We start from the raw sequence: 27,060 nt of genomic DNA on the forward strand, positions 1-27,060 counted from the left end.
TTATCCTGAATGTGCAGGTTGGGAAGAATTTGGATGTTCTCTAGCACTTGTACTGCTATAAGTAAACATCCGCATGACTGTGTGATGCAATGTAGGGTAAATTTTGCCTTCAGTTAGGCACTGCTGTTGCTGCGGTAGTTTCTTGCAGACCTGTCTTCACCACATATGACCTTTCACTTACACATCTCTCAGGCATTCTCTAATTATGGCTGAGGGCATTATCGATACAATTTTCTTATTTTTTCTAGGAACATCTAATATAATGTCAGAACTATGCAGCAATCATTGCTATGCAACATTATCAAGGGAAGCTATCAGTACATACTAAAAGGGCAGACATAAACAGGGCAACATAGAAATCATGCTGGACCTGAGGGAGTTCTTTCTAAATGTATCTTCTCAGCCACTCACCTCACCAAAGTAAGGAATTCCCCTTTTGTAATACAGATCCATATTCCTGAACATCACTCTGTCATTTTCTTGGTTAACTGCAACATAGTCATAGTCTTTTATCTGGATACCTGTAAGACACACCCAGTATAAAGGGGAGAAAACAGAAATGGGCAGGAAACAGTTTCTTTTGAAAGTTATATGGAGAAGTGGTGTTCTGGAGGAAGAGCTACACATAAAATGGTGATTGTTCACCATTTGATGCACAGATTGGGATCCAGGAGATTCCTCTCAAAAAGTATTACCCTTTAGACTTACTCAGCTACTTCTCAACCTTCACTTAGTGTTACCTGTCCCATTTTCAGTGACGATGGTTTCTACATTGAGCCTGGCATACATCCTGGCATAGCTGCGGTAGAGCTGGAAAGTTTTGGTGGAGATGACAGTGCTGAGACAACCATCCTTCCCAAGCTGAAAAAAGCACAAATAGAAAAGCCCATTGTTCTCAAGGTTTGGAAAACTGCTCCTCAACCTATATTATCAGGTCTCTGAAGAGCTTCATGCCTCTGCTCACATTTCCTTCAGCTTTTACTTTTTACTCACTCCCCTTCTACCTTACACTTCTTACCCTCCAGCTCCCCACCATTTCATGGAGAATCTTCTCTCCTCCCTCCCCCTCATCCTCTCTGCACTCACATCCCTTCTCAAACCCACCTTGTATGATGCTTGAGCTCTATTATAAGAGCTTCTTTAAAGCACTTTGAACCTGATCTAGTTGAGAAATTAATCATCAGTTTAACAATGTGTCCTCAAAGACTCCCAGCAGAGGTCTGCTGATTATCCCCAGTAAGAACACAGATCTAGCATTTTAGGAATAATCACAAATTCATAGTTTTATAAGTTTCCATCCCTCCAATTGACTCTTAAGTGTCAGAACTTAAATTTCTAATGAAGAATTATTTCCTTTCTCCCCCTTTCTTGAAGGGGAACAGCAAAAGCCAGCCTCCTTATGAGGTCATTGGCAAAAACTACCTTTGTGGTCTTTCAGCATTGCCTGTAAGATACTGAGACAAAAATATGCCTCTGGGATTATCTCTCTGGTGTTCCCCAGGAAATGAATGGGGCCTTCATACACTGTGTTACATGCTGAGTAGTAAAGTTCAACAGAAAGAAAGCCTTAGGCCTGTATCATACCAGTCCGGTGACAGCTTCACAGGTTGGTTTCTGGCTTTGCTTACATCGTGGGCTATAAAAACGCTCCTGACACACATTGATTCTTGCATTCCCCTGCACTGGTTGGCCATAAGTGTACCTAAGAGAGGAGAAGAAGCAAGAATCCAATTATGTCAAATTAGCATGAAACCTGCAAATACTGTGGGGAGTTGCAGGCTCTAAATCCCTCAGAAGCGCCCAGAGCACAGTCAGAAGAGCAGCTAGGAATTAGGACCAGTTAGCCCTACCTGAATTCCCTTCAAATATTTTTAGGCAGTCTTTGGCATCTTATTTAAAAAGCCCACTTTATGATTGATTTGGTGCAGCCATTCTTTAAGGCCTGCAGCTGGAAAGGGATGTTGGACTCAGGTTTGGGATATTATTCCCTCCTGCTTGTTTTTCCTCATTATTGCCTTACACAAAGCAGGACGTATTGCAGTCCTTGGTGCTCAGGCTTATGCCACTCTGTCTTTTGGCAATGTTACAACCAGAAATCCTATTGATAGTCTGTCCTCCTGTACTATTTCTCTCCTCTGTACTATAAAATCAACAGCTATTGAGCATGTACCATTTGACACCTTCAGACTGTTGAACACACACAAATCCTCCCAGTTCTAATTCTTCTATGGAGCAGAGTGGAGTTATCATCATGTTTCATGCCATGGAAGCCAGAGCTAAAGGAATTCCTACAGTCCATACATGAATCAGCAGCAGGCTTCTTGTTTCACAGCATGTCACACCTTCCTCTTTCCCATGTTTCTTGTTCACAGATATGTTATTCTCAGCTTTAATACTTACGAGGCGCAAACATTCACCCTGATTTCTTCATCAAAGAAGGAGATCCTCCTAGGCACACTAGTTGTCACTTCAAACTTCGGCAGCACTGGGAAAGCAAGGTGAATATGATTGATCAGCAGTAGCATGCCATAAGCAGGTGTGTATGAGGAAGACGGTAAAAAACAGTAGTTGTCAAAAGCATTTTCACCAACATGGGAGAGAGAAGTCTACCTAGGATTTCACTGTAAAATATTATTGGACAATAAATTTAACTTAAGCAGTAAGATGAATAACTTTTAAATGCAATAATAATCATCATAATAATGATAATAGCCACAGTAGAAACTATGATAAATCACTTTAGTTGGGTGTGCATTTTCTTCAAGGGAAATGTGGGAGTAATACTGATGTCTAAATATAGTTAAGCCCTGTAGAGCAGAAGATACTATGCAATCCAGCCCTACTGAAGGAGAAAGGTCACTGATTAAGTGAAACAGTAAAATAAAACAGGTCCCACTCCTTTGTCACACCCCATTTTCAGCCTATCCTTTATTCCAGGTCACCAGCAATAACAAAAACACAGCTGGAACAGGCCTTTTTTTCACACACCTGTACACAGGAGACTGACAGGTATGAAAGAAATCTGGTGGGTGAGCAGGAAAGGTGTTACACTGCCATAAAAAAAAAAAAAAAAAAAAAAAAAGAAAAGGAAGAGAAAAAGAAAAAAAGAAAAAAGAAAAAGAAAGAGAACAAAAGGCTGGGAGTTGTCTAAGCCTTCTCTAGGCATTATTAGGGAAAACCTGCCACAACCTATAAGATGAAAAAGTTGTGAAATTAAAATTAATTGGGTTACTCCCCTGTAAGGGGATCACTATGAATGCTTTGGCACCTCCACTGCTCATTATTTTCCACCTTGCACTTCCACTGGTTATCCAGCGTCTCCCAGTAATGACCTGGTAACCATCATCTACTGTCTGATAGAAAACCTCCTCAGATTTCTGCTGCATATGTTATCCTAGTGCTCTTCATACAATGATGACCTCCACAAAACAGGACAGGAATGAGTCAGGTCTCATTAATTTTGCCTCTGAACAAATGAAGAATGTAACACCTCAGTGATAGGACATGGATCTTAATTCATGAAAAATGTTGTCTCTTTCAGCATTTCTTTTTTAATTTTTGCCTTCACTTGCTCCACCCAGCTCTCTCCATGTGTTTCTTTCTTAGACATAAACATTTCAAAGATCTTAAAGTCTTTACTAAAACCTCCCATCTGACTTGGACAGAGCCAGCCTCTGATGCAGTGAAGTTCACAGTACTTGCTTACCATATTCCTCCACTGTGAAGAAGTGGTACTCTTTATCCCCTGACTTCTTCTCCACAACGATGTGGTAGGACCCCAGGATTGGCTCCTGGATTAATGGGAAGGAAAGCTGGACAATGCCATGTGTAGATGTTACGTCCAACCACTGCAGGATCTGGTTTTGCTCTGGGTCCTGGAGAGTGGGATAAAAAGAAAAATGAAAACCTTTGTCACCCTCTTTTTTGTCTTCTTTAAGTTTTGTACCCAGGCATGCTGGCTTAGTGCATTACTGTATGAATGGGAGTTTGGGCTGATGATGTGTGTTCTGATTTACCATTAGTTTTCCAGATCTCTTTGCGCATTAAACAAGCCTAAGTTTTTTTAAAAAATGATTGTTAAAATTACTTGAGAAGGAACCACTTGCAACCTCTACAGCAGTGTGTAATTATTTTCTATCCAATGTAATAAAGTCCATGGGAAAATGTGAAAACTACGTCTTCCTTCATCTAAAGATATTAAGTCTTGCTGACCTAAATCAATGCTGACTTCCAAAGATTCTGGGAGAAAACTTTCAGTTTCAAAGTTGTATTAAAACAGTTTTAATAGAGGTGGAAAGAAGACCCACATCTTCTGACTTACAAAAATTTGACACATTTGACATCTGTGATTCTTAAATATAATACATCTCTATTAAGAATGAATTATCTGAGCTTTATTTACAATTCTGGTAAATATTCTTGCATAGTATTAGATATGAACCTTTTTCACACAAGCATTTGAAAACGCACTACTTGTATACTAGAGCTGATATTATCTAGGAACACTTTTCTGTGAGCCTTCTTCCATAATCTGTGTATGACAAGTTTCCTAAATCGTGATGGAAATAGATTTCATTTGTTTTGGATACTTGGTACTCACAGAAGGGCTAGTGAGGAGTATGCATTTGAAATGGCAAAAAGAGAAAGCCATGTTTTAGGAATGCTGAAGCATTGGAAAGGCTGTGGCCTTTCCAAGGAAATTTGCACTTTAATGATGTGGTGTCTCTTACCTCAATGAAGATTCGTGGATACTGGAGGAGAAAAAAAAAAAAAAAAAGAAAAGAAAAGAAAAAAATGATCAAAACTTCAAGAAATTAACTGTGGAGCTTGAAAAATACTAGGCTATAAAGAACACTGTGAACTCCTTTCTCTGAATACAGAAGACTGTGTCAGGGAAATGATCTGAAATTCATGTCTGTAATTTAAGAGATAATTCTAGGGAGACAACTTGTTTATGAATTTATATTTTCTACAGAAGCATCCAATCTCTTTCTACAGATCTGGGGCAGGTGAAGTGAAGTTGTTGCAGGAAGCACGGCCGAAAGCATGACAAACACCAGTAGAGTCAGATCATGCTCCATTTTATTGCCTGAATAGCCTAACTTTTATTGTGAACTTAACAGGGGTGGACAGTGTTTCACACAAGATTATTGGTCAAAAGCACTCAGACAAACAACTACAAGAAAACAACCCCACCTGCAAGAAAACAACCCCCTTGCGATTAGCAGTCACATAGACCTTGTCCTTGAAGCCAGCTACTGGTAACAATATTTTTGTGAATTCCTCAATTGGGCGATGTGGGAACACTGTCATGGGAACTTCTCATAGTTGCCCTGGTAGCTTGGTTTGCTCAGCTACAGCAAGCCATGGGATTTTTGCTGTTTCAAAAAATCCCTCAACATGGAGTGACTACAAAATCTGAGCACTGTGAGAGATTTCCAGGAGTGCTTTCAGAAACTTTGCCCTCTATAAAGGCAGGAAAGAGATGAGGTGTCAACTAACAGAAGTTCTCCCAAAATAGCAGGAGGCCTGTTCCAGTCCCTTCTTATTCAATATACAAATGAGAGAGTCTATTTGAAAGGGTACCCCACGAGAGAGCTTGAAAAATCTTGACTATCACTCTTACTTACCATCTCCTGAACAGGTCTGAACTGGCTATCCAAACTGACCACACGAAACATCACTGAAAAATATATAGGACAAAAAAATATTATTTACTTTATCAGTGGTAAATTACTTTCAATGTATAACTGAAACAAAATTTGTTCAGGCTTTTAGGAGGAACTAATAAGTACTTGGAAATTAGAGAACTAGAAAACATTTTCTTATCCTAGCCAGTGAAAAACAAAACAGAACAAAACAAAACACTTATCAGCTGAAATGTCTTTAATACTGACCATCCAGGACTAAACTAAATTATAAAGTGAATACAAATATCCTACATTATCATCAGTTGTTCTTGAAGGATTCAGTTCTTTGGAGTGTTTCCTAAGAAACTACCTATACAAAACACTTCAATGAAACAATCAAAATGAAGGAAGACGGTATCTTTATTCTGATTTTAAACCCTGCAGCACTGTAACTTGCTTAAACAAAAGATACAAGTAACTATAACACAGACAGTAGTCATTTAACTATGGTAATTAAACCAGCTCTAAGAATTAGATTAGCAGTTAACTATAAAGAACTGTTGACAGGAAACGACATGCTCAAATAATTTTTATATGAATTTTAATTCCAAGCTTAACCTATTATTTTCTGTATTTTTTCAGGATGCTCTTTACATGATTGATCTCAGTAAATCTGGCAGAACTCAAAATTATGTAAATGAAATTAACTCAGAAAATACACATGAACCCTATTTGTTTCTTGCAATTCTATGAAATGGTTCTGTTTTTCACTGACTTTTGATGTGCCCAAAGTCAGATGACAATTACACACTATCTGATGACAATTATACACTATACACTGCCTTCGTATTCTGCAGTCTTTTCCTCCACAAGAGAAGTCCTTGTCATTCTTGACCCACCCTTGCACTTATTTTCCCAGGTCACTATCTGACTCAAACTCCCAAGCCACCTTTTTGCCCTGGTTTGTAGATGGGTTTGTCCGTCTGGATGAAAAGTGTGTTATCCACATTCTCGATTGCCACTGATCTTCTTTCAGCTAAGTGAACTGTGGAGCCTTTGGCAGAGAAAGAAATGAATGCCAAGGGGTCAGAACCAGCAGGAGGAACCTGGAGAGAAACAAAACCCCAGAAGAAAAGTGTTAAATGAGGCATGTTGAAGTGCGCTGATGCTTTGGATTCTTGAGTAAGATACTGACTGTGAAGTGAATCATTAATAGCTTGTGCTAAGTCATGAGAAACCCCACATTTACCAGTGACATAGTCTCTGGTAAACTATGCTGTGGAAATCTCTGTCACCATGTAGCAAGGTTTTAAGCTATGCCCTGTCCTAAGCATTTGCTCATCTCATGTAGCTACGTGCCTATAGGCAAGCTTCCTAGCTGTACAGCTCAGTTCTGATGTGTTTCTCCTGCTGCATTCTGGAAGACATAATCTTGGGTCTTGTTTGTCATATTTGTCCTGATCTTGCAGAGTCATAGAAAAGGGAATGAGCATTTCCCTTCTGGATTCTCCAGTGACTTGACAATTCTCCCTTAGCAATTATGACAGTTCCATAGGACGTATGCACCTGGGATGGCAATTAAAAGCGTTTTTCTATTCACTCTATGAATGGAGATGAAAAGCCTTTCTCCAGCTCTCCTCTACAGCCCAGATATCTTTTTTTTTTTTTTCTTCTGTCTTTATTGTCAGCTTTTCCAACAGTTTATTATTATTTTTTGTCATATTGTATGCCTGCACTTTTCACCTTTATGCTCTCACTGACAAAGACAGTGGCACTGAAATATTTCCAGCTTCTACACCCTCTTTAGTAGTCTCAAAAGATAAAATACCTTGAACTCGCAGCACTTGAAGAAATCATTCTTTGTTACAAACTCCTCAAAAAGAGTTGTCTGGATGTTGTTGTATTCCAGGACAACGCTCAGGGACAAAGGCTCGCTGAGGCTGTGGAACTGCACACAGGCGGTCTGTGGAGAGTCGCTCCTCACTACTGTTGGTACCAGCAGCACATACTGACTGCAAGAAGGCAAGACCAGTTCAGAGAGTTCAGTCATAGAGGAAAACAATAGCAAACAGGACAGGAAAACACCACAGAAATGCTATACATGTGAAAGAAATAATGCATGACAGAGCTGATGATTTAGGTCTTCAATGCAATATGAATCACAATCTTTTCTTGGTAATTGGATCCATTCCCTCCTTTCCCTCCACCTCGATTTTTGCTTACTCATATTGTCTGTATTGCTATTTTCACTTGCTTAAGTCAGAATGTATGATATTCAAAGATCAAAATTAAAATAATAATTAAAACAAAAATTAAAACCAACAGTGTATCTGAGAAAGCTAAACACTTCACAGTGCTTTCCTTTAGCACTTTTGAGAAGGGTTAAATCCCTTTCTCAAATGATGTACTTTTCAAAACTGTGACTGAAATCTTTGATTTTCATAAAGCCATAGACACTGACAGTGGTGTATAAGCCCTCATAGCATAGCAAGTGTAGCAATAACAATAACAATAATAACAACAGGATTACTGTTCAGCATAGCTCCTTGGAACCAGACATTATCTGCCCAGTAGGACACTCTCACTCTGTACTGCCAATATGTACCTCTTCCTGATCATTAGTATTACTTGCTAAGCTAGTCTTTAATGTCCTCTCAATGCACTTCAGATTTTACCTACTCCGGTTCTAGGTTTCTGTCACTCAAATCAGATTTTTGCAGCAGATTTATGTTGGAGAACATCATTCCAAACCATACTTCATTGCTATCTACTTCAATTTCAAACTTATTTCAGAATCTAGGTTACATTACTTATTGATGTTCCATGATAAATTAACTAGAAGGAAAAAAAAATGAAATATTGTATCATAAAATCACATAAGGTATTATCTCTTACGGTTCAGAAGACACTGTGGTGATCCAACTCAAGCAGAAAATACTGAGAAGTATCCTTGACCACATCTCTGTCCTTGAGGAAGAAAGAAGAGAGACTGATCTCAAGTGGACAGCCTGTCTTCTGGCTTTTAAACTGGCCTGGGATGGTGCTCCTCCTTCACAGCTTCAGTCATATTCTAACAAAAAAATATCTACATAAAATTTGCATAGGTTCATCTTCCTCTCACCTGTATGTTCTCACACTCTTAGAATTCTCAAACAACAGATTAGGAAAGCTCTCATACTTCACATAGCTTTGTAAGCTAGCCAGACCGGTTCCTGCCAATCTGTTTTATTGAAGCTTAGCTCTGTGATTAACGTCATTGTGTGAAGGTTGCTTAATGTTTCAACTTGTTAATTTTTGCCATTGCTAAAGTATTTCCTTGTTCTGTGAAGATTTTTCCCTAGGAACATCTCACCAAACAGAAGTAATCATAACTCAGGGCTATTGTATGCCTACATAGGGATCTGGGCAGCAAAAATACAACATTCAGTACAACACAGAAGGAAACTCCTGTTCCTAATCTGTCTCTGTTACTGCACTCAGTACTATTCAGGAATGGTGTTGGCTAAATGTCTACCATTGTCTACCTGTCAGTGGACAGGACAAGTATATCTCTAGGGAAAGGAATTTTATAACCTTATTTTATTTGTTCATTCATCTCTCTGTCAGTCATTTTTTTCTTCCACTCCTGCTCCCCTCATCATAGAACTTTTAAGCCTGTTGGTGAATTTTAAGCAAATCTGACCAAGAAGGAGAAGTTTTAGAATAATCAAGCTATATATATATATAATCATAAAATAATTTTGATTGAAAAAGACCTTCTGATGTTGTCTTGTCCAATATTTCATTTTAAGTAAGGCTAACTTCAAAGCTTATCCAGTCAAGTTTTGAGTATCTCCAGGGATGAAGAGTCCACATCATCTGCTCCCATGCTTAACCATACATTGTTGTGAAAATATATTTTCTATAGAGATATATAGATAGATATAATATATATTTTTTTCTATATATTTTTTCTATATATTTTTTTCTTTAAATCAGAATTTCTGTTACTGTATTTTGTGTCTTGTCCTTTCACTATGCACCTCTGAGAAGATGTCTTCTCTATAATTCCACTTTACATAGTGGAAGACTGCAATTATATTCCCTTTTTGTTTCTCCAGGCTGAGTAAAACAGACTGTCTCAGTTTCTTTCTTTGTTCCAGACACTAACCATCCAAATTACCTTCCACTGGACTCCCTTCAGTCTACTAATGTTGTTTTTGTACTTGGGAGCAAAATCTGAAAACAGAACTCCACCTGTGGTCTCACAGTTGCTGAGTGGAGGGGAAGAGTGAATTTCCACGATGTGTTAGCTACACTCTTGCTAATATATCCTGAACATAGAAAACTAAATAATCTGTGTTGGTAGGGGACTGCATTCACACTCTTCTGTATGAAAAGAAAATCCAAACCAACCAACCAAAAAAACAAAAAACAAACAAACAAAAAAAAACAACCAACAACAAAGTATCTAATCAACATGTGTGTAACTGCAGCCTACCCTAGGCAGTTTCTCCACATTTTCCTCTTCTTCTTCCTCTTCTTTAGCCAAATAAGTGATAAAAGGGGAGAGAGAGCTGAGTATACTGTAGGAATAATTAGGGACACAGAAGAGAGCTAGGGGCAATGAAATAAAGGTTAGGCAGTACAGGGTGGGCCTGCAATTATCTAAGGGTTGTAAGAAGGAAATGAGGACTATTACAGTGATGTGGTACAAATGGATGTAGAACTGCTGAAAGCCTATCAATTTTATTTCTCATGATATAATACATGCTTACTAATGACTCAGCCATACAGGGGTTATTATTTCTGTCAGCACAGGCAATACTCTAAACTACTCCTGTCTAACCAGCTCCTCTTTCCCAGAAGCTTTCTGATGACCAAGTTAGGACACAAACAGAAGTGCCTAAGGTGCTGCTGGAGCTACTGTCTATTCCCAGTGAGTTCCTAGCAAGAAACATTGCACAAAGCTTCCCCGAATGTCCTGTCACTAACGTGACAATTCTGCATGGCAGGTGGGTGATGTGCAAACAGGGCAGAAACATTGTGAGGAAAGCAGCTGCATTGTTTGCAATCAGGGCAGAAGGCAGATAAGTGTGTTGGAGATGTGTTTGCATTTGTAGCTTTGAAATACCTCAGATCCCATGTATTACTTCTAGCAGTCCACGGCTCCTAAGCAATAGACAAAGAAGAATTAAAGAAGGAGAAGGAAATGGCAATCAATTCCTAGGCTTAGGTGCAAATCGTTCCAGAACATCACCTTTTATTTAAGTGCAGCAAGCCTCTAGAGTTCTTGGCAGTAAATGAATAGACTTTAAAAAAGGAAAAGATAAGGCACTTGAAAATCTGAAATTTTATGACTTTATGTTTGGTTCAATTAAAGGGCACCTGCTTCTCTGGAAGTTTGACATTGAATTCATTACATTAGTTAAGTTACTGATCCCAGAAGACCACATATTCCAACAGCGGAGAATTCAAACTCTCAGTCAGTATAAATCTGAAGTCATGCCTGTTTTCTGTTGTGTCAGAGAAAATACAGCTAGGATAGAGTTAATTTTTCTCCTAGTAGCTGGTATGGTGCTGTGTTTGGGGTTTAGGATGAGAAGAGTGCTGATAACACACTGATGCTTTAATTGTTGCAGAGCAGTGCTTACACCAAGCCAAGGACTTTTCAGCCTCTCCCTCTGTCCTGCCAGCGGGCAGGCTGGGGGTGCAGCAGGAGCTGGGAGGGGACAGACCCAGGACAGCTGACCCCAACTGGCCAAAGGGGTATTCCGTACCATAAGGCGTCATGCTGGACAATTAATATGGGGGCCTGACCAGGGTGGGAGACCTGGCTGCTCAGGGATAGGCTGGGCATCAGCCAGCGGGTGGTGAGCAATTTCATTGTGCACCACTTGTTTCATACAAATTATTAGTAGTACTATTATTATTATTATTATCATTTCTGTCCTAATAAATTGTCTTTATCTCAATCCACAAATTTTCACTTCTTTCCAATTCTCTCCCCCACCCAGAGAGGGAGGTGGGAGGGTGAGTGAACAGCTGGCTGTGTGGTGCTTAGCTGCTGGCCAGGTTAAATCACAACACAGTGAACATATGTTCAGTGGAAGAATGAAAGGCTTCCAGCAGTTCAATAGGAATGAAATAGGAATGGCTTTCAGCAGTGAAGTCTTGGATTTTCCAAAAGAATGAGTAATATGTAATTACTGGCTTCTCTTTGGCAGTTCCACTTTACATTTGCATAACAGTCAAGAACTGGGAGTACTTTCTAAGTTGTGACTTAACCTGAGATGAAGGACAAACAATCCAACCTACACTGCATTATCTCTTCTTCTTCTCCTCCTCCCCCTCTCCCTCCCCCTCCTCCTCCTCTTCCTTCTCCTCCTTCTCTTCCTCCTTCTCCTTTTTCTCCTCTTCCTCCTCCTCCTTCTTCTTCTTTAAAAATTTGCCTCATTTTTGTCTCTAAAAGAGATATATCAGGAGTCAGAGCCCCAGCTTCCATATCACTTGTGCAAATACCTTCATCAAAGGTTCCAGACAGTTTGCTAGCTTTCTAAAGGAATTCTGTTGTAATTTGAGAGATGCTTTCCCATGACACATTTATCAAACCCATTCTGACAAAATATTTTGTTTTAAAAAGCCAACATGTCTCTTAATAGTGTATATATCTCAGAGATTAGTTGTTTTAGATGAATTTACCTTCATTGCCTTCCACTCTTCCAAAGCCTATCCTTATCTGCAAGGTTTTAGGCTATCAGCTGATGTCAATATGTTTGCCAGCAGCAGGCAGTGTGTAGTGCTATTGATATAATATGCCGCATCATTTCGTGTTGAATGATGGAACATTTTCTGATATTGGATGTTTTCTGTAGTAACAAAGATCAAGTAACATTAAGCATGGTAACACCTATATATGGAAAAGTAAACAGAACACTGTTCAACTCCTACAAGATCTTTGTTATAGGTAGGCTGTTAGTAAATATATCAGCATGCCGTCAACGTATGTTTTACAACCTCATATGGAACAAAACACTTGAAATACCATTGATTTTTCTTATCTATAAAATTTAACATATAAGGATGTCTCAAAAAAAGCCTGCTGTGTCCAAAACATGAAAAAAAGAGGACATTAAAGTAGCAAGGCAGGCCAAGAGAGAGTTTATAAAAGAGTAACAAAACCATTCAAAACTAATAATAAATCTTTCTTCACAAACAATGGGAATAGGGAGAATTCTTTTGCCAGAGAATCCACAGAGACTCATGACAAAAAGGATAGAAGATAAGGTCAAGAAGAGTGCAAGAGCAGTGCAATTACTGTTACTCACTATTGTTTTAGTTAATCTAACATGTGTTAAATATAACTGCATTTAAAGAAACTATTTTATATAAAAAATCAATTTTTCAAATAATAGCCAACAATCTATGGACAATGTAATTCTGATGCTTTAGTTACATCACTGCCATTCTGAATTAGCTCAAAATCTTCAAACAAAAGCATACTGATTTAACTTAAGGCTTTGTTATTACAGACTTTTGCCATAAAGACCCATGAACATGTATTTCACTTGATCACAGAGGACAAAAAAAAAACATTTTGAAGGGTAAAAACCAAACCAAACCAAACTAAACCAACCAACCAACCAAAATAAGGAAAGGAACAAACAACAAACAAAACAAAACAAAACAAACAAAAAACTTCCTTCAACAGAAAAGTTTTCCAGTCTTTATTATATCCCTTGTTCTTTTACTCAAATTGTTTTTTGTTTTAGCTGGAGATAGATGAAAAAAAGGCAAAGAGTAATTGAGGTAAAATAAAGAAACAGACTTCAGACTTTCCTTTTTGAAAAAACAGCATCTCAGATTTTGCATTCTATTATAAAGAAAATGTGTTAGAATCACTTCCTCCAGGTTCAGATTTTAAATAACCTACCACTCTCTGTGGTAAAGGAGTTAATTTGGGGTCTATATTTAATTTTTCAAAGAGAACAGTAAGTCTGCCCCTACGCTAGCCCATTCAGCAATCACCCATTTCATGAGATATTCTTGTGTTCACTCTCCTGGAAACCTGCAAACTCTGTAAGTCAAAAGAATATTTTGCAATCACAGGAGAGCAGAGCTTGACACCTGAAAAAATTGCTGCTTTGAGATCACAGAATCACACAGAATCACAGAATTTCTAGGTTGGAAGAGACCTCAAGATCATCGAGTCCAACCTCTGACCTAACGCTAACAATCCCCACTAAACCATATCCCTAAGCTGATGATCCTTGGTAACAGAGGTTTCACAAGGTATGCTCAGTTTAAAGTTGTAGCTGAGCCATGAGCCAGAGCAGACCCTCACTCTGTACCATCAGCTAGAATCAAGTCAGAACAGACACCAGAGAGCAACAGTTTCCCGGCTCTTTGGTCCAATGGATCACTACCAAGTGAACTACCACATGCAGGTAAACAGGCATCTTGATCATGAAACTGTTAATTGAAAACATTACAAAGACTATATTACAAAGCACATATATATATGTATATATTGCAAAGACTATATGACATCATGGATACGCTAAGAACTAGTTAATAAGTCTTATGAGATGCCAGTGGTTCAGGCAAATCACTAGTTTTAATAAAAGATACTATTTAAAGTGATGACTTCCCACTTTGTATTTTAAGACCTGCTTTTCCCAGTCTTTTGAGTAATGCGTGAGTAATGGCTACAGCACGCTTCTCAACTCTCAGACTTCCATTTAGTACAAGACATTTTTTCAAGCATGTTATTTCCTGTAACAAAGGCTTAGAGGCTGCTGAAAATGTCTTCCTGATGGTATGACCTAACTGCAGTTTGCCACATGTACATCCCGTGGTACCCACTGTAACTTTGTAAAGGGTAACACTAAGCAAGCTAACCTGTAAGTGACCAGAAACTAGAAAATACTTCAAGAGCAAATCTTCAGGCAGCAAAAACAAGGCTTTTGCATCTGCCTAAAGAGCTTGTCACTCTTGCAAGGATCAGGGAACAATGATTACCCAGCTCAAATTATTTTGTCCACCTCACCTTTTCTAAACAATGGGATCACCCTGCACTCATCTTCTTGAAGAACCTTCATTTTGCAGGAGAAACACCTTAAATACTACAAAGCCCCAAGAGGGTTTTACCACCTTTCTACACCTGTATACTCTCACACATCACCTCTGCCACAGGTGTGTATCAAGTGGTCATGATCTGCTCTTTCACCAAAATCTCATTTTCTGCGTATGTGGGTATTTTCTGCACTATCAGATCACCTGGCTCCCATGTCCTACTTCCTGGTTTGTCCACCTTAGATGGTATCAATTCACCTCAGTGAACCATTATGGAATGAACCAACCAGTTCTGTAGATAATTCATTGCAGGTACCAGTACTTGAGTCATGAGGGGTTGGACCCATCGACATTAGGTCTGCTTTTTGTTTTGCCAGTAGGCTTTGTACTTGCAGTCACCTTCACATGCCTCCATTAGACATGTCAGGACATATAACACATAGACCCGTGGATTGCAGCAAAGTCCTCATGTTATTTCTGCATTTACAGAAAAGAAGTGGCCTAAGACTGTGCAATACAGACACCAATTTGTTCTAGAGCCCTGAGTTGGTGGACATAGGGCATTTATCATCAGATGGTTTGATCAGAGAGCCCTCCCTAAGGAAGATGCATTTAGCAGTGGAGATACTGTCTCCGTTGTCTCCTTTTGACTGTCCATTAGTTACAGCAGGAAATACGAGTGCAGGACATGTTATATTGAGGAAGGTCACTTTCCTCTGGTGAAGTGGAGGCAATCTATTTACATCTCTTAGTGGAGTTGCTCTTTCCTATTGGTGACTTGAAAATCTGTAGCTCATACTGAGTAATTTGAGCCCTACAGATCTGCTTGTGGGGTAGTAACCACCAGCAGCCGATTAAAAATTACCTCGGTGTGAGCTGCTTAGATAACACACAAGCTCCAAAATGCAATACAGGTCATGCTATTTTCATTGTCTAAAAGAAAATATTCAGCCTATAGTATAAAAGAAAGTGAAGCATGGTACAGACAAGGGTTGTGATCTTAATCACAATGCATCAGAAATAAAATGCGTCAGAAATAAAATGTGAAACACATTTCCATGGTTTAACTACCAGATTTTTCTTTCTCAATTAGCTTGTGGATAGGACCTGATGTTTGAGGAGCACTGGGTTGCATCACAGCTGATCAGACGCAAAAACAAAAACTTGATTAATAGCTGCCTTCACTCAGTGACAAAAGGAGCTCAACACCAAAACTCATCTGATGTCGAAAGCTGGATATTTTCACTGTTATGAGGACAAGAAGCTACTTCTGACAATGAGATCTCAAACCAAATGACAGAAACATATCAAAAGCATTTTTTTTAATTCCAAAGTTATTTTCGGAATTTCATCTATCTTTATATAGCATATCCAAGCCATGGAAATCATTGCCTATCTTTTTTAAGTGACTTGATAATATTTTGGATTTCACGAGAGTGGTAAATTGAAGGAAACAAAAGTTAACTAGTCTTCATGTAAGTAAACTGTCTAGATGAAGTGAAGGCAATCTTTGTTTTCTAGGCACATCTGTTCTTTGCTCCTTCTGTACAGAAGCTTAAAACAGGTACTCTTTCCTAAGCTATTAATGATCAAAATTATATCCACATTGTCGTGGAGAACAGTTCTTGGATTTATCCAGAGAAAATTAAGAGGAGAATTCCTTTCAGAGAGTTTGGAAACTGAAACATCAACATGAAATCATTATAACAATCAGAATATTGTGTTTTAAGATGAACAGCAGGAAAGGGATATTGTTAGTTTATGTGACAAAAAGCTCCTCTGCACATCCATAAAGAAGCAGATAGAAACAATGGCAGATGGAGGAACCCAAATAATACTGTATCCCAGCTAACCTTTGGCCCATCAGCTCTTTAAGGGCCCATCTCCAGTGGTACAATGGCATCTGGGAACCCAAATTAAGGACTCAGAAGAATGAACACCCTTCCTGGGCCCCTCCCAGGGCTGTCTCAGCCCCCATGTTCCAGGTGTGAAACCCATCACTAGGCAGACTGAGTATCCAAGCCCAGCTGCTGGAGGTACCTTCTGTATATGCTTATGTGCTTCCCACCAGTGGACCTCTATCTGGCTCAGCCAGAGAGGGAAGCAGGATTGAGGCTGTTGATACTGTTTGTGTTCTTGTGAGTGCTCCATGTGTCTGTGTAGATCTGTGTGGCAGCCATGTGTATATATATACATGTATGTATATATGTATATGTGGTGTGTGTGTGTTTGTGTGTGTAATGGGAATAACATGCTCAGCCTCACTACTGGCTGCACCTGAGAGCAAGGAGCTGCAACAACTTCACCTCTGTTGGGCTTCCAGATTCTGCCCTCCCTAAGAGAGATCTTTTGAAATGTATCCAATAAGCGATATGTTAAAATACTGAAACACAACATAAAGCTCTGTATCCTGATTAAGGAAAGACACTTCATAAAAGAAAATGTCAAAGACATGAAATACCTGTCTTAGGAACTGCTAAGGGTAGTGACATTTGTACAGAACTCAATTAAGATTAACAAATTCATCCAAGACAGCAGGAAAAATAGAAATGGAGTAGTAATGTGTCTGTGTGCTGCTGTGGCTATATAAACAGAAGGTGGGAGTCCGCGTTTCAGTTTTTACTGCAGTACATATGATACATTGTCTACTGCACAAAGCATGTTTCAGAGTGTTAATAATGTGGTCTCTGCAAAATATAGTACATTGAAAGACAAGCTATTGTGAGTTTGTGACAAAAAAAGCATGTTACATGAAATCCACTTCTGTATAAACTTGAACTTTCCTAACAGGAACGGAAGATGGACCAGTGTTCCAGTATCTCTCTGCTCATCCATATAAATATAAGGACCTTATTAACACTCCTAGCCATTGAAAGTAAATGTTTAGGGACACTGACAACTGAAAGAAAATCTGAAGATCCCTAGAACTGAGTTGTGTCACCTTCCAGTCTGCAACAGTATGCCTAGGGACTGGTGCTGCTGTGGAAAAAGCTACTGAATTCAGACTGCTAAGATGAGACTCAGACAGTAAAAGGATATCCTGCATCTGAAGGAATAAGCCCTTACCACCACAGTAACACCGATCACTACATGGTTTCCCCAAACTAAAATGAATGCCATCCTCACTATGCATATAATCATTATAATCCTGGATTACACTGTTGTGTTGTAGCCACCTGCCCTTTGTTCTTCAGGCTGCAGAGAAGTAAAAATCGTAGTTCCTGAGTGAACACAAGAACTAGTCCTGCTGCATAAGTCAGGACTGCCCTGGACAGAGAGGAATGAGACCCTCCAACCACAGACTAAAGCTACAGTGGTGCTGCTGCAGCCATAGGATCTTTCCCTGTGGCTCTTAGACAACAGTGCCAAAATACCCTTACAATATGTACAGAGTGGCATCATTATAAACCATGATTACAGTTTTCATAATCTGGGAATGATTACTCAGTAATTAAGGAGCTATCACACACAGCTCTCTGGATGACATGCTTGCAACTGCCAGGAATTGGGAGTGGTGAGCACAGGCGTGGCATGAAGTGCATGGATGAGCAAACAGGAGGCAAAGGGAAACTAAATGGAAAGCTGACACTGGATAGATGCTCCTGTGTCAAACAGAGCAAGGCAAATACTGACAAATGCTGAAGACAAATGCTGAAGAGGCAGATGGGGAAGACTGCTAAGGAGAGAGAGGAGATGAACCAGCAGCAAGTTGGTGGGGATGACTGTAGACATATCTCTGTCAGCAGGCTAGAGTTGGGCAGTGGGCGACCAACATCTCAGGGACTCCAGGAGCTGCCTGAAGACTTGCTTTGCAAGGCTATGACACCTGCAACCTCCTTGCATCATGCTAATGGAGAAGCTCTGGCTTTCCAGGCAGCAGGCAAAGCTTTCAACCAGAAGAGGGGAGAAGATTATGCAGTATGAGCCATAGCAGTATGTGGAGTCAATAGCCTCAGTAATTCATCTACTTCTCTTCTGTATTGCCCCAGAAGGGAGCTGTTGGGCTGTGGGGAACCCCTAGCTTTGCAGTGCTGTCCCTCCCAGTGGCTGAGGAGAGCTGAGGAGACAAATCCCAGTGGAGCATCCCATGGAGTTCATGGAAAAAATGGCCAGGCCACGCACCCCCAGACCCTGGGCTGGACTGTCATGACTACTACAGAGGGGAAGTGCCCAGCCCTGGACTGGCAGGGAGGGATGTGCTGGGAACAGGGCTGGGGACAGCACAGTCTGGGAGTATTCTGTACTCTGCATGTTCTGGTCCTTTGCACTGCTGACAAGACAGGGCTGTCGGGAGCTGGCATGTTCCCGAGCTGCACCCTGCCCATTGCCACCCTGCCAGGCCCTGGTGGGATGAGCTGAGAGGCTCAGTCAGAAGCAGGAAGCAGCTGTCATGGTGGGGCACCAGCATCCTGGGACTTGTAAGGTGACTGAGGGTGGCAAGGTAACTGCAGAGAGACAAGGAGGATGTTTGCAGCATCAGCATCAATCCATGGAATGGAAGCATCTCACTGCAACTTCAGGTGTGTTGCCCTGCCACAAGGAGATTTAAAATAGCTTTTGTGCCTCCACTAACCAAACCATAATGACAACCCAAAGGTGCTGCCAGTGAGGTTACAATACACCTTTCTTACACAAGTGGGCAAGTAGCATATTGTACCTCACAGGAAAATGCTCTGTAAACTCCCAAAAATGGGTACTGAAGAAAAAAGTAAGTAAAATTTATTATCTGTGTTAAGGAATGTAAAAAGCACTTCAGTGAAAAGCCTGAGAACCAAGCAGACCAAAACTTCCAAAGCTGTGAGTGGAGTAGGAAGCATCAGCTCTCAGATCATTTACAATTTTTTCTTGCTGTTGGTGTACCTTTTAGTAAATCTTTCTGGCAGCATATTCAGACTCTCACAAGACCTCCTTTATGTCACCTACTCTTAGAGAAGGGCAGCTGATTGTTAATTCATAATCCTGCACTAAAATGTGTTGGCAGGCTAAAAGCATGCCATTAATAAGAAAACAAAAACAAAAATTAAAAGTGGAGACTAGTCTATACTGCAGTCTACTGAAATTAATAATCTGCAGTTGAGTTAGGAAATTAGTGTTTCCATGTGTGCATTTTTTCCTGAAGCCTAGCTCTGCACTCCTGGGCATCCTTAAAAGGACACTTGGTTCCTTCTGGGTCACAATGGTTTCCCTGCTTTCACCTTCCACAAGTAGAGATTGTTCCAAGTGAATGAGTTTTTTCAGGCCTTTGCTGATTCAGAATTCACATCAGATTATTTATTTATTTATTTATTTATTTATTTAACATTTAATATCTTGAAAAGACCTTGAATTTTAGATTTTGTCTCTTGCAAATGGTCTCCCTCTCTTGCTGAGTTAGCACAGTGGTGTTTCTCAGATGAGATGGAATAATGCAGCCTTTGCCAAGCCAGCTCTGAATTTTTTATTGAATGTTGAATTTGCAACTTGATATGAACTGCAAGTGTTCCTCTATGCAGTTGAATTGCAGTGGGATGTGCTACTCCTCTGGAGGAGTGAGCAGTAAAGTGAACTATATCAAAATGTACTTTTTGGTCCCATGGAAGGGCAGATATAAGAAGTTGACCAGTTAGTTTCTCTCGAGATTTATAGCACAGCCTTTCTTACTAGCAGTGTTTTGAGGGAAGATAGTGAATTCTCTTTCCAACTTAGTAGCTTCCTGTAGTCTGTAAGAAATGTTGACTTCTTTGTTTTGGACAGCTTGGGTTCTGATGTGCTGTCTTGTGGCTGATTCAAAGCATATTTTAATTAAAAGCTACTTCTGTAATCTGTTTAACATGCAAATATGGTTTTAGAGGGACTTAATGAAACTGAGTTGTGTTCTAGAGTCCAGCCTCTTCAGCCTGCTGGAAAAGGGAAACTTGCATGTCAGTTAGTTGAGCTCTGATGTTTAAACACCAGCTGTAAGAGTATGTCCAAGTCACTGTACCTGTTTTCAACACATAGCACTACTTGACAATTAGTTGACATGTGGAGTTGAATGAAGTCACAGTCTCTACGAACTAGAGAGTAACTGTAACAAGGTTATGGTAACTGCAACATGCTGAAAGCAATGACACTTCTCAAATACCTGGCTCATTTATTAAATGTCAGGTTTTCAAATCTCCCTCATGTTTCAAATTTTAATTAAAGTAACCAGTTATCTAAAACTGTCAGTGTTTTATCAGTAAATGAAAGAAATGTGTTCTGTATGCTGCCTGTATCTGCTGAATGTAAATCTGCTATGTCTGATTCAATCTCTATGGCACTGACTTTAGATTTGTTCCTTTCTGAATTTTGCATAATTGCAATATTGTCTTCTTTGAAATGATTTCACAGTGACAAAACTGCTCATCTGACATCTTTTTGTCACTGTCTTAAAGTACTAGCATCCAACAAGGGAGGCTGTTCCACTCTGCTACACCTTGACTTTGGGGAGGATACAGATCAACACCTGAGTGATGCTTACTGTCCCGGGCTTGCAGTCTGAGCTGCACTTGTATTTACACGAGTCAAAAGGAGCGTAGCTGAGGATATCTGATTCTTCAGTGCACATAGATGATCCAGCATTCAGCTACTATCTCTGCATCAGCATGACCTGTAGGGGCAGGATGTGACTCCAGTAGTTTTGTTATATCATATGCTTTTATTCCTTCTGAAAATATGTACTATATTAAATCAGACTTTGAAGACGTCAATCTCCTATTTTCTTTAAAAGGGGGATGTAGTATTTACAATGGAGTCCCACCTTTCCCATAAGTTTGTGAAAATGTAGGTAAAATACCTGCAGCGGGCCAGCAGATGAGCATTATCATCTTAATTTCTTTCTTGGTGTAACAGTTTCCTTGCTGCAAAAAGCTAGGTGGACATTGCCATTATATGTTCTGTTCTGCCCTCTTGGCTGTCTAGAAAGTTTATGGTGAGGTTTGGAAACAAGTCTCAAATTGGAGAGATGTTCTGGAGAAATGGAGAAATGTTCTGTGTGACCTAACCCATCATTGCACAGAGAATCTCTAAACTGCTGGAGATCGCTGCCACCAGGATGAAGTACCCAACTGATTGTTTTGCAGTTGTCTCCCTACAGATGTGTGTTTGGTAATGTTGAGACAGTAACCATTTCTTTTTCCTTGTGTAGTCCCTTTGTATGACAGAGAAACAGTTTGAGCTGAATTACAGAAGAATATTCTTGCAGTGATTTTTTTTTTTTTTTTTTTTTTGCAGAGTTTCACAGTGATTTGATACCACCTGCAGTCTTGATATCAGTGATAGACAGGGATTATGTTTATTCTTGGATAACAAGTGGTCATGTTGGAAACCTGCCTGAGTATGGGAAGGTTTTTCTCTCCCTTGAAGATAGAATTCTGTTATCCTGATTTCAACATGGACAAGAGAGACTTTGTTCCACCTTACCCAAGAGGGTCAAATGCTGGGTGAGACAGACCTGTTTTTCCACACTGGCATTGAAATTCAACTCTCAACTCAAGCTTCCTCTGTTCTTCTGACAAGGCAGGTTTCGAAGAGAATTGTCTATTAATACTCCTCTTATCCTAGTGTATCCTAGGTATTTCACAGTTGGGGGACACTGAAAGACTCTTTGGTTTAGAATAATTGCTGACATCCAGGAAGTGGAATAACAGCATGTATGTACAAGGCTCAAATATATGATACCTCTTGTGCTGGTATATTTTGATCCTAGAGATACTGCCTCCTCCCTGAGTGACTGATGGAACTGAATCACAACATGATTTAAAGTTAGGAGCTACGTTTTTTGAAAACTTTGCATTTCAATTAGCTCTTTAGTTTCTCAATCATGATGAACGTAGGCTGTTGTTCAGAAAACATTATTGAGTCAGATTCATCTCTTTCAGACAGGAATTAAAGTGTTAGATGCAGACTGATATTTCTGTGAGTCCTGTTGGTCTGATGTGCTCATTAGCAACATTACAGTACATCCTAAATATTTGCACATTCAAATACTGTTCTTAAAATAGCATCTATTTATGCATCAAACTGAGGGAGAGAGCAGAAATAGAGGTACCAAGCCCTTCTATTTCCCTGGACCTAGTCTCCACAATGTGATTAATTAAAAGACCTGTATTTTGTATAAAATTTCAGTGTAAGAAGTTTCAGTTGTTATCTTGGCCTATAGCACAAATTGGCATCAGTTTCTGGGAAAAAAATGGCAAAAAATGACTGGAGGAGGAAAGACATAATAAAATTGAAAAGGTGAGGGACTGTCTGTTACAGGTAGAGATAAATGCCAAGAAACCTCTGTTTTCTTTGCTCTTCTTTCAGGATAAAAAGATTATACTGATGGACAGAGACTGCTGTTTTTACCCCAGGGCCAAGAACAATAACAAGACTCACAGAAACAGCGTGTGCCAGGTGCTTTTTGAGATCAGACTAACTGGGATTATTGTCACTGATGCTAAGTGGATGGAAATATTCATTTATATTGACTATCATTATTGACTTTTTCTCTTCCTCTTCTGCTCTAATACAAAAGGAAAATATTATTTTCCAACTTTCCCATGCTCTGGGTATTTTTCCTATTTGAATAGCATGCCATTCATCTAAAGAAGTAAGTAAACATGTGTGGCAATAATCAGTTGCTAGATTCAGAAAACTTTCAGAAAGGAACTCTGTAAGTGAAAAGGGTTCCTTTGAAAAGGTAGTTGGGCTCCTCAGTCATTTCAGTACTCCAGAAACTGCTGCCTTTCATATCTGGCTTTCTGAATGCAATTGTGAAAAAGTCTTGGCAGGGGACATGCATGTACTGCTCCCATGTGAAGCAGCTGTTCTCAGGACAAGTTGAGGCAGAACTAGGCTTGTCCTGCCTGGATTGCTCCAGGCCTCTCTTGGCAGTCAAACACTGAGCATTGCTAATGATGTAGGCTGGGTTTGCAGTCTCAGCTGAACTCAAAGAAGTAAAGGTATTAGAATCACAGAATCACAGAATTTCTAGGTTGGAAGAGACCCCAAGATCATCGAGTCCAACCTCTGACCTAACACTAACAGTTCCCACTAAACCATATCCCTAAGCTAAGGGCACTTGGGTGCTGCAGATAAATCAAATATGCCAGTCTTATCATATTAGTGGGGGACGAATGATTTGGTAAGATGACCAAGTTACACTGTGCCTGAATTTCAGAGGCAGGTTCTGGACTTTAATGCTGTTCTTCTGACTTTCTGCAGAAAAAGGGTCACATTTTTGCATGGTTCGAGTAGGAATGTGCATATACATGCATGATCAACTAGAATTAGCTGGAATCACTGTTTTAAATAATAATAATAATTTTAAAAAATAGTAGAGATCAAATGCTTACAGTTTTTAACCTTGTTTTCAGTGGAGAAGAAAGTTTATTTAGATTTGATGCAGAATTCCATTTCTACTGCAAGCGTTCAAGCCACTGTGCCCATGTATGTGCAAAGGTGTGAGTTTTCTTAGTTTTCATGGAGACAGTGCAAACCTCCAAAAGATGAATGAATATTCTTATTTTAATCCTCAAATACTCCATGTTTTCTGAATTCTTCAATAAGGTGGTTCCATTTACAATTCAGAGCTCTGCCGTAGGACTGTCCTGCATATATACTAGGCATAGATATTCTCAGTACAGAAACAGAAGGCAAAGACTTATAGAAAACAGGTAGCTTTGGAAGGAAGTAAAAGAGAAATCAGCTCAAAGGAAATGAGGCTTTATTATTCCTTGAGTGGTCTGACCATTTTTCTTGAAAATCTGAATCCATACTTCCAAATGTGCATCCAGCTTTATTGAAGGCTTGAATTTGATCTTTATAATTGCACCCTGCTCTTTCGTGAGTGCTCGTTTCAGCCATGATTGAATATTGCTGCTGTGTCCCAAATGTAACTCTTCAGTCACATTGATGTGGCCCTCAAAAATCAAAGTATTTCTGTCGAAATGACACCTTGGGAATCAAGTTATGTGGAGTAACTTCTGACATGAGCATTGTGACCAGAACTGACCTGCTGACCTTCTACTGTGTATTTGCATGTATGTGCACATGAATTTGCATATGACCACGCAGTTAGCCAGGTGGAGTGATATGGGATGAAATGAAATCTTGTAGCTTAGTTCTAGGTTCAATCAGTTCAGCAATATAGCATGCAATTAATTTTGTAGTTTTGTGAATGTTTGTAGAGGCACACAAGATGTTGTGGTTTAACCCCAGCAGGCAGCTAAGTACCTCACAGCTGCTCTCTCCCTCTCTCCATGGCAGGATGGAGTTAAAAGTGAGAGAACTCACAGGCTTAGATTAAGATGGTTTATTAGGTGAAGTAAAATCTGTGTGTGCAAATGAAAACAAGGTATTCATTCACTGCTTCCCATTGTCAGGCAGATTTTCAGTCACTTTCAGAAAAGCAGGGCATATCACATGTGATGGTTTATTGGGAAGATAAACAACAACACTCTGAACATGCCTTCCTTTCCTCCCTCTTTCCACCAGCTTTTATTGCTGAGCACAACATCGTATGATATGGGATGTCTCTTTGGTCAGTCTGGGTCAGCTGCCCTGACTGTGTCCCCTCGCAGCTCCTTGTGCACTCCCAGCCTCCTTGCTGGCAGGGCAGCATCAGTAGAAAAGTCTTTGAATCTCTGTAAGTACTCTATGCAACAACTAAAAACATTGGTGTATTATCATCACTATTTTCATCAAAAATACAAAACAGAATTATGCGAGCCTCTACAAAGACAATTAACTCTTTCAGACAAAGCCATGACACAAGGGTAAGCAGCAACTGCTTTTAGTAATTTAAACTGGCCGTGAGATGGCAGCTTTCTGGTGTTAGTCTACAGATGAAATTTGGTTATCAAGTACCTTATATATGTGTCCATTTTCTAGCTTCTTACTATTGGGCTATGTAGCAAAGAGATTTTTTCCAGCACAGGCTACTCAGTGTCAACATCCACCTGTTTTGAAGAAGTCTGCTAAATGGAGTATCCTGGAGTACCAATACAGATTACAGAGCTGTGGAAGCAGCAGTTAGGGACTCAGGAGTACAGGCAGTTTTTTCATCAGTCCTCCTGGTTAAAGGAAAATTATTTGAAAGGGCCAGTCAAATCTGGCAAATCAACAGATGGTTACAGGGCTGGTGCCACAGACAGGGGTTCAGCTACGTAGACCAAGGGACACACTTTGAGAAACCTGGTCTGCTGGGGGCTGATGGGATCCATCCATCAGAAAAGGGGAAGAGCATCTTTGGTCATTGGCTTGCCAAACTGGTCAAGAGGGCTTTAAACTAAAGTTGCTGGAGGAGTGGAACCTCAATCCATACCATTCCTGCCAGTTTGATGCCAGTGTCAGTGACAAAGGGGTCAAAGTAAGCTGGTTAATATCCAAGGATAACCTCCTCCAAGCTCAGGAGAAAAGCATCCCCAAAAAAGATGAAGTCAGGCAAAAATGCCAGGAGTCATTCATGGATCAACAAAGAAATCCTGGACAAACTCAGGCAGAAAAAGGAGGCCTACAAAGGGTAGAAGCAAGGACAGATAGCCTGGAAGAATACAGAGAAATCATCTGAGCAACCTTGGATGAGGTTAGGAAAGCTAATGTCAAGAGCAAGAAGAAGGGGTTCTATAGGTACATCGGTGATAAAAGGAAGACTAGGGAAACTGTGGGCCCTCGCCTGAAGGAAATGGGAAAGCTGATTTCCTGGGATATGGAGAAGGTACTCAATGGCATTTTTGCTTCACTGGCAAGAGTTCAGCTCAAGTTACAGAAGGCAAAGGAGGGACTGGGAGAATGAAGAACCACCCACCATAGGAGAAGATCAGGTTTGAAACCATCTAAGGAATGTGAAAGTCCATGGGACCTGATGAGATGCATTTATGGACCCTGAGGGAACTGACAAATGAAATTGTTAAGCCACTGTCCATCATATTTGAGAAGTCTTTGTAGTCTGATGAAGTTCCCTCTGTCTGGAATAGGGGAAACATAACCCCCATTTTTAAAAATAGAAGAAGGAAGACCTGGTGAAGTATAGACTGGTCAGTCTCTCCACTGTGTCCAGCAAAGTCATGGAGCAGATCCTCCTGGAAACTGTTAAGGCACATGGAAGACCAAGAAGTAATAGGTGAAAGCCAAAGTGGTTTCACTAAGGTCAAAACATGCCTGAGAAAACTGGTGGCCATCTAGGACGGGTTTACTGCACTGGTGGATAATGAAAGAGCAACTGATGTCATCTACCTGGACTTCTGCAAAGAATTTGACACTGTCCCACATTATATCCTTGTCTCTAAGTTGGAGCAATGTGAATTTGACCATTCAGTGGGTAAGGAGTTGGCAGAATGGTCACACTCAAAGAACTGTGGTCAATGGCTCAATGTCCGAGTGGAGACCAATG

General features: G+C 40.0%; 1 protein-coding gene across 7 annotated transcripts in view; it reads right to left on the minus strand.

Moving 5' to 3' along the window:
• LOC311426523 (ovostatin-like) overlaps positions 1 to 14,697 on the minus strand; it is a 39,846-nt gene extending 25,149 nt beyond the window's left edge. For 4 of the 7 annotated variants that reach the window (XM_084502935.1, XM_084502934.1, XM_084502933.1 and 1 more), the window contains exons 1-12: positions 14,511 to 14,659; positions 12,312 to 12,478; positions 8,526 to 8,597; positions 7,459 to 7,642; positions 6,580 to 6,736; positions 5,631 to 5,683; positions 4,731 to 4,751; positions 3,707 to 3,875; positions 2,401 to 2,485; positions 1,585 to 1,702; positions 741 to 861; positions 412 to 521 (exon numbers count right to left, since the gene is read on the minus strand). In XM_084502935.1, the coding sequence (XP_084359061.1) occupies positions 412 to 521; positions 741 to 861; positions 1,585 to 1,702; positions 2,401 to 2,485; positions 3,707 to 3,875; positions 4,731 to 4,751; positions 5,631 to 5,683; positions 6,580 to 6,736; positions 7,459 to 7,642; positions 8,526 to 8,590 (1,083 nt within the window). In that variant the 5' untranslated portion in view covers positions 8,591 to 8,597; positions 12,312 to 12,478; positions 14,511 to 14,659. Of the gene's footprint in view, positions 1 to 411; positions 522 to 740; positions 862 to 1,584; positions 1,703 to 2,400; positions 2,486 to 3,706; positions 3,876 to 4,730; positions 4,752 to 5,630; positions 5,684 to 6,579; positions 6,737 to 7,458; positions 7,643 to 8,525; positions 8,716 to 10,110; positions 10,192 to 12,311; positions 12,479 to 14,510 lie in introns of those variants that run through there. The other 3 variants (XM_084502932.1, XM_084502930.1, XM_084502931.1) reach the window with 3 other exon arrangements.
• Between the last annotated feature and the right edge of the window lie 12,363 nt (positions 14,698 to 27,060).

The sequence above is a fragment of the Aythya ferina genome (assembly GCF_964211825.1).
Source record: "Aythya ferina genome assembly, chromosome: 1".
Taxonomy (NCBI): domain Eukaryota; kingdom Metazoa; phylum Chordata; class Aves; order Anseriformes; family Anatidae; genus Aythya; species Aythya ferina.